The sequence below is a fragment of the Sceloporus undulatus genome, chromosome 4 (assembly GCF_019175285.1).
Source record: "Sceloporus undulatus isolate JIND9_A2432 ecotype Alabama chromosome 4, SceUnd_v1.1, whole genome shotgun sequence".
NCBI classification, from domain to species: domain Eukaryota; kingdom Metazoa; phylum Chordata; class Lepidosauria; order Squamata; family Phrynosomatidae; genus Sceloporus; species Sceloporus undulatus.
The window spans coordinates 105787147-105795364 of NC_056525.1; the positions used below are offsets into that span (position 1 = coordinate 105787147).

The window sequence follows — 8218 nt, forward strand, 5'->3', positions numbered from 1 at the left end:
TCTCAAATCACTAGCACCCAAGTTATAAATGCTTGCTCTTCCTTTCTTTTAGAAAAGTGGTTCCCAGATGGGTCTCCTAATGTTGTTCTTGTTGTTGTTACCTGCTGCCAGGTCAACTTCAGCTTATGGAAACCCTATGAATGAAAGATCTCCAAGTCAGCCTGACAACAGCCCTACTCTGGTCTTGCAAACCCAGGACTTTGGCTTCCTTGAATCTATCCATATGAAATGCAGTTTTCATCCTTTTTACTTCCTTCCACCTTACCAGTCCCTATAGAGCTGTGAATTAAAGAGCAGAGTGCATGCGCTAGTAGAAGGATGGTGACAGAATTAGCAGTTTTGAGCAGGAAAGATACAATTTAAGGGTTGGTATCTATCCCCTGCCCTCACTGCCTATATTCTGCTCACTTTTATTTGCACGGTAAATTCCTAAACAGTAGCCCTGTAGAACAGCTGAGTTAGCTGGATCAAAAACAAACCATTTGCCACAAAGATAGGCTCTTTCCCATCTTCCTTCTTTAAGATTACAATTTTTTTTTCATATTTATGATCCAGTTGAAGGTTGCAGTCCTAAACAGATTTACAAGGAGTAAGATTCGCTGAGAATGATGAGACTTGGTTCTGAGTAAACATGAATAGGATTGTACTGTAATGTTAGTAAATCCTAGTTATAAAAGAACATTAGACTTGATCATAATTTGAAACTGTCAGCTTTTCATATTAATTCATAGATGTGCTTTTCTTTTCAAGAATACATTCTGCAACATCCATCACAAATGATTAAATCTGCCTACTATTACTTCTTCCAAATGCCATGGTTTCCAGAACTTATGTTGACAATAAATGATTTTAAGGTGAGTATGTCTTTCACTAAGGAAAAAAACTTACCATGTAGAAATTATAGGTATGCAAATGTATCATTTCACTTGTGTTAAACTGCATACAAGACAATCTTTTGGATGTCTTACTAGGTGTAACCCAGTCCTTTATACTTTTGTTTGGGTATGAGCTGAGGATCAAGCTATTAGGCTATTTTACAGAACTTCACAGGGTTAAGATTTTTCCTCTTACTTGCTCCCTTCACCCAACATTTTGTCACCATTGTCACTGAAAACACATATTGTCCTGTATTTGGCTAAAATTTCTAGACCTATATAGTACATGAGTATATACAGTACCAGGAAAATGGCTGTGTATCTTCAGCTAAAACTCTGACAGAGCCATCAAGCAAAGATGTTCTCTTAGTTCTGGTTGGGTCTTCAAGTTCTTGGGAAGGCACTCATGGTTCCCTTTCCCAAAACTAGAACAAAAGAAATCCCTTTCAGGTGTGGGTTATGTAGCCTGGCAGGGTTGGCTTTCTAGAAGCTTTAGTTTAAGAGATACTCACAGGGTTAAGAGGGATTAGTTCCCTGCTCTCTTTCTGCCCGGAGAGGGATAGGGAAGGACAACTTCTGGTCTCAGAGAGGGAGCTTCCTCATCAGCATCGGCACAATCACCTTGGGTGCATCTCTGATTAATTAAGAACTCTTAGAAAGTAACTTGAACAGAGTACAATGAAGCTATGAAACATAGCTTAGATGTGGGCTTTAAATCACATTAACTTGCATACATGTAGTTATACTAAATGTGTATGGAGGGATGAGAAATCCAATTATTACATTCCCCACCGATCTTCTGCAAATGCAGCCTATGACCCTCCTATCACCACCTGCTCAGGCCATGATGGCTAGGAGTTGTGGTCCACCATACATGCGGGTGCCAGATAGGGATAGGCTAAGGTCTGCTCTCCCTCCCCCCCACTTTTCTCAGCTTCTGCCTTTGTTCCCAGTAAGTAAAACTCCCTAGATTTCAAGCTGTGAGAAAAGGAAAACATTAGGCTGTGCAGCCAGACCTTTTCTTTTAAAAGCAAGGCAGGGGATTAGTATGTATGATACTATAGACTCTAGTTACTGGTGCAGGGGCTTTTTCTGCCTTCTTCCCTGACCTGCAAAAGGTTGAGAATAACCTGTCAGGTTTGGCAAATAGACTTCCTGCATGCTTGTGTAAGACATTCTCTTGGACACTGGGAGCTGCAGAAGGTGGCTTTTTCTGAAGTTGTCATCAAGGAAGAATAGACTTAGGAGGAGGAGGAGGAGGAGGAGGAGGAGGAACAGCCAGACTTTCCTGTCCTTTGGAATGGGACAACAACTGTTCCTTCCTAGAAAGCAGGCTATTTGTTTGATGAGGACTCCAGTGCTGGACACTTAAATAGAATGTATTCCTCCCTCCTGGCAGAACAAATGGGAAGCATTTCAGAGCACTGTAAGACATAGGCATACAGTGGTATTTCTGCCAGTTTGTGTATCTTTAAATCCTTTGGGTTTCATTTCTTTTTATAGATTTATGTAAATTTCAGGATCCTGCTGGCCCTGCCAATACTTCTCCCTTGGGTATACGTGTGGTGCATTTTTGAATTTCATTCATATCAGCATTCAAGGTTAAGGATGAAACATGGAAGGAATGATAGCAAACTGCTGATCCATTAAAACAAAATGGGAAAATAATATAAAAACTAGTAGTTGCTGCTCGGCTTGAAGAGGTGACAGATATATCAATGTTTGTTATGGTCAACTGATCACAAGAACAATAGAAGTGCAAGTTGCATGTAATAGTAATATTAACAGCTTTAGAGAAAATCATGTTCTAATCATAGGACAGCTAAGTATTAATATTACATCTTTAATAAGCAACAGGTGGTATTTGCCCAGGGATCATATTGTTAACACCAGCAATAAAACTATTCACTGACTTTTCCTAACTTCCTTTTTTTAAAAAAAATACAGACTTTGAAAAACCTTTTTACGAGCCAGTCCAGTGGAATTGGAAAGAAAGGTTGTAGGCTAACAACAGAAGATATGGAAGCTTATCTGTATGTATTCTCCCAACCCGGAGCATTAACTGGTCCTATAAATCATTACAGAAACCTTTTCAGGTCAGTATAATGTTCTTGCCCCAGGCTAATGATTCCAGTCTCTGTTTAGACTCACACAGTTGGGGGCATAAGTTTTTATTCAGGGATATAAAGAATATTTTTAAAAGAATAAATATCATATCAGTGCTATTATATTCAGCATACGAGGTACCTATATGATTTAAACACACTCAGAAAAAGGTCACTTAACTCATTGGGATTTACAGATATGCATTGCCTAAATATTAATTTACAGAGTAACCCTATACATTTTTACCCCCAAATAAGTGCTCCACCTCACCCCAGGCTGTGTCAAATGAAGTTTATTTCTAGGTAAATTTGTATTGCATTAAGGTATATGAAAGCTTCTGGAACTTTCCAGTTCCTTCCCGCATTTGTACTGCCAAAAGCTTCTATGGAAAGGTATTAACAATATGGAATGTTGTTTGGAGAAGGGCTCAGTGTAAGTGAGGGAGGAATCTCCTAAAACCAGGTTTGGATCTTATATTAACTTAAAGAAGTTTGTGGAATGAGATTTGCCTGCCTCTTCCGGCCTCTCATGTCCTAGTCAGTGTTTTCCTCCTATGAACTTCCTTAAGTTACCTTATCTTAGGATCCAAGTTAATGGCCTAATTCAAATTGCTAGTCTTAACAAAAATCAGGGGGATTTTTGTCAATTAAGTCAATACTTATGTAAGCTTCCCTGATTCAACTGGTCAACTCTAATTGGGACTAACAACTGAATTTAGGTTAGTGTTATATCTTAAATGGAAAGCACAGAAGACCTGGAATTCTGTCAAACCAAGGATTGAACTGTATTGCACATAGGTCTGATTAAGCATGCATAGGATTGTGGTGTAATTCCCAATTAAATCCTTGCACTTTGGTACTAATAATAATAATAATAATATCATATAATAATTGCCATTTCTATCTGAAGTGGAAGCTGGATCCCAGCTAGATCAACATGTCCTGGATGAACACTTTGAAGCACATATGAATATGCATTAGAATCCTCATTGGTTACAGATGGAAGCTTGGGTCTGTGCCTGGTATCCCTTGCTCAGTTGGAGTGCTATCCAATGAAATGCAAATAATCCTATGATAATAATTTCTGAAATACTAAGATATCTATATATATATTGTTTTAAAGCTGCCTGCCTCTGCACCACCATGAGGTCACCATGCCTACTCTGCTACTCTGGGGAGAAAGGGATCCCTTTATGGACGTTGAGATGGCAGAAATCACAAGGATGTATGTTAAAAATCAGTTTAGACTAACTATTCTGTCTGAAGCCAGCCACTGGCTCCAAGAGGATCAGCCTGACGTCGTGAACAAGTTGATATGGACTTTTCTAAAAGAAGAGTCAAGAAAACGAGAGTAACTTTTATTGCCAGCACAATCTAAATGTTAAAAGCTCAAGGTTAATTGTGATCAGGCCAAATTTGCAGCAAACCTTAGGCTGAGCTCTGCTAGAGAAAATGTTTTCAATGTACTGTATGTATTGATGCCAATGTTATTGCAAGAAGGTGGTGTAAGACTACGTAACAGTAATGTTGGTTTTACTTGTATTCTGTATTTTGCACATGAAACACTTGCCTTAAAATGTTTGTGCTTGTACAATAAGGAATCCATAGAAAGTTGCTTAGTTTTGGTTACGCACTTGCTTTAAGATTCTAATGTGTGGTGCCTTTTACACATTTATAACGATGAATTAGTGCAGGGGTACCAGAATGAAAAGATATTATTATTGGTATGATGATCAATTTTCATTCTACTGGTTGGAATTTTTTTTACTATATTTTTACCATTAAAAATGTTAAGAGATCTTTTGGTCTATATATTACTGTACAGATCTAAAGAAAACAAAATGTATCTGGGCACATTTGAAATCATAAAACAACAAATCAAAAATAATTGTAATAAGTTGATAGTTGCTTGTGCGGTAGTATAAATTGAAAAAAAAAATCTAGGATGTATACTCACAGTGTTTCAGAAACTAAAATAGAGTATGATGAACTCTGGTCATGACTGTGTATCCTAGTATTTGCAATGTTCTAATAAACTGCAACTGGTGTGGTGCCCTGTATATATCTTTTTAGAGTGAAATTTATTTATTTAGGGTAGAAAAGGTGAAGAATTCAGAATTACCTTACTCCTTTATAAAATCACAGCCACAAGTAATAGAAATTATTATAAATAGTAATAATAAACAATGTACCATGGTAGCTGCATTCAGCTTTCCAAAGTAATGGCTACCATTTTGTTTCTAATTTTTTACAAATGAATGGCAAGGGATTATTGGACTACTAATTAAAACTGTAGGCCAGATTTCAGAGAAAACAAGGTCAAATCAAATCTCAGTCCCAACTAGAGTAAACCCATTAAAAACCATGGAATTTATGAATTGTGACTAGCAAGTCCCATTGATTTTAATGGATCTGGTGTAGCTGGGACTAACGTGAGATTTCTTTCCCACATAAACATATTTAGGACTGGTCTGCTAGCCTTATTTATTCATAATGAAATACTTAGGAATGTTTAAAGAAAGTTGACATGAATTTGATTTGAAACAAACTTCAAAATAATGTTTTACATGTAAAATTCAACACTTATTTGGCACTTACTCCTAAAGTTCTTAGGAGGTGATACCATACCTGTCACTTCTTCATGAACTGCCAGGAAGGAGGTCAAGAAGAAATCTTCAGCCTAAGAGCATTTCTACATCTTGTACTGGAACCTGGGAACAGGCAATTGTAGATAACGTTTCAAAACTTTGGGTACTTCCATCACCAAGATAAAAATGAATATACAGTACATAATATTTGGGCTAGAGCAGAGTTGGTATGTCGGTAAAAGTAAGGGCCTGAACAAACAGGCCAAAATAAAGCAGCTTCGGGTCGCTTTGGAGGTATGCTGTTTAAATGACATATGCAGCCTAAGAGGCCGGAAGCTGTGCCAAAGCTGTGCTCCAGTCCTTAGGAATGGAGTATGGCTTTGGCATGGCTTTTGGACTTTTAGAATGCATGCATCATTTAAACAGCATACCTCCAAAGTGACCTGAAGGAGCTTTATTTTGGCCTGTCTGTTCAGGCCCAAAATCAAGTAGAACAGTGGCAATGGCTTAATATCTTTTCATTTGTTTTCTCATCTATAACTTGAGTGAAATAGAACTTCTGATGGAGCATTTAATTAATGGCAAATACTAATTCTTTCTTCTTTTCCTGACCACAGTAACTGAATTTAAATCTGGGAGAGGTGGGAAATGAATTATGCACAGTATTTTTCAGATTCTTAAGAGTCTCAGACTGCAGTCTTGTACAGATTTAGGAGTAAATGTCATGAAAAATAGTAGATTTTACTTACCTTGGGCATGCTACACGATCTCAGCCTCAAAGGATCTCAATGGCAAACCCCCTCTGAAGAAACTTGGCAAGAAAACCACGTGATTTGCCTTAGGGTTGCCATGAGTTGGAAATGACTTAAAGGCACACAATAACAACAAACTATATTTAAAGAAAAGGCAGGTTAAAATGGTTTATATTGTCAGCTCAGGACTTTGTTCAGAAAAGTGGCCCAGGAATGCTTAAAGGATTGTGTTGATCCAGTTTTCATTTGCTTCATGTCAAAACAGCACGTTCCTCGCTTTCTTTGGGGACTGCACAACCTAAGAAAAATGGCAAAATCCTTTTGCTGAAATATCTGAAAAAGGGGTGGTTGAGGGGTTTCTTGTAACCTGGGATACAGATTTATTTGTTCTTCCTGGTTGCCTACGTATTCTTTATCGCAGCACCAACTGGTTATACATATTCATAAAGTACATTCTCCCTTCTACTGCATTATTGCAGATTTGCAATTGAAATAACTGTCTCTATCCCAGCACGGGTGGGAGCAGGTGGGCAAAGAGATGCCGTTCTCCGTTCTTCTCCGTTCTATGGCTAATCCTGTTGTAATCTACACACAGGCTGACATTTCCATCAAGTAATAAACACCAAGAACATGAGCCTAACATACATGGCATGCAACTGCAGAGTTTAGGTGTCTGGGAGAGTTCTGTGTGCCAGCTAGATTAGGGTCATGTGTAGAAACCACATTCAATAAACACACCGCCGCCAGGCCAACATTAGCATTGCTTCAGCGTATTTGCACCTCTGGGTATATAAACAACCCATTTTCAATTTGTCAGGCAAATCAAAGGATGGAAGAATTCAACACCACCCAATATGGAGCATGGCCAAGGATAATATTAGTAGAAATGGACGAATTGTTTGAACTGGTTAGAGAATGGTTGTCTGTGGCTGCATTGGCGCTGCAGAAATCATGCGGGTTGGCACCTCTTTAACTGCCATAGATCCATGCTATGGAAATATGAGATTTGTAGTTTTGTGAGATATTTAGAGAACTCTGGTACCGCAGCAAACTACAAATCCTAGGAGAATGGAGCCATGACAGTCAAAGCAGTGTCAAACTGCACTAATCCTGCCGTGTGGCATAGAGAGGTATGATTAACTGAGGAAGCAGGCTCAGCTCTACAAATGCTCATGCTACCATCTTCTTTCTTACACTTAGGCTGCATCCGCGTTACAGAAATAACCCAGATTGACACCACTTTAATTGCCATGGTTCAGTGCTATGGAATTCTTGGAACTGTAGTTTTGGGAAACATTTAGCCTTCACAGATAGAGTTCTGTAATGCCAGAACAAACTAGTTGCCAGAATTCCATAGCATTGAGCCATGGCAGCTAAAGTGGTGTCAAAATGGATTATTTCTGCAGTGCTGGTGCAACCTGAGGACTTTATCAAATGGGGCAAAATTGGAAGGTTAAAGTGGGGCCAATGCAGGGCCATCCAGGTTCAAGGGCAAATACACAGCTGTTTCCCACACAAATCTGGGGCTTGACTTCCTGGGGTGCCTTGTTTGTCAAAGAGGGAAAATTTAAAGGGGGACACACACACACACACACTTCCTTGGCTTTCCTCCTCTTGGCTGCTTTCTCCTGGGAGAATGCAGAGAGAAAGCCTTTGGAAGTAATGGAGGACACGCCCTGGAAAAGGAGGACATGGAATCAGGCAGGCTTCTGCCCTAGCCTCCTCCTTGATTTCTCTCTCTCTCTCTCTCTCTCTCTCTCTCTCATGTGTGTCTGTGTCTGGTTTTGGAGCTTGCAAAGGAAGAGAGAGGGCATTTTGGAAGAGAGAGAGAGAGGTAAGTGCATAGATAGATAGATAGATAGATAGATAGATAGATAGATAGATAGATAGATAGATAG

General features: G+C 39.0%; 1 protein-coding gene across 1 annotated transcript in view; it reads left to right on the forward strand.

Moving 5' to 3' along the window:
• The window catches only part of EPHX4 (epoxide hydrolase 4), a 24001-nt gene extending 18961 nt beyond the window's left edge, over positions 1–5040 (forward strand). Inside the window, exons 5-7 of the mRNA XM_042466204.1 lie at positions 751–854; positions 2823–2971; positions 4104–5040. Of these exons, the coding sequence (XP_042322138.1) occupies positions 751–854; positions 2823–2971; positions 4104–4335 (485 nt within the window). The 3' untranslated portion in view covers positions 4336–5040. The remainder of the gene's footprint in view (positions 1–750; positions 855–2822; positions 2972–4103) is intronic.
• The last annotated feature ends 3178 nt before the right edge of the window (positions 5041–8218 follow it).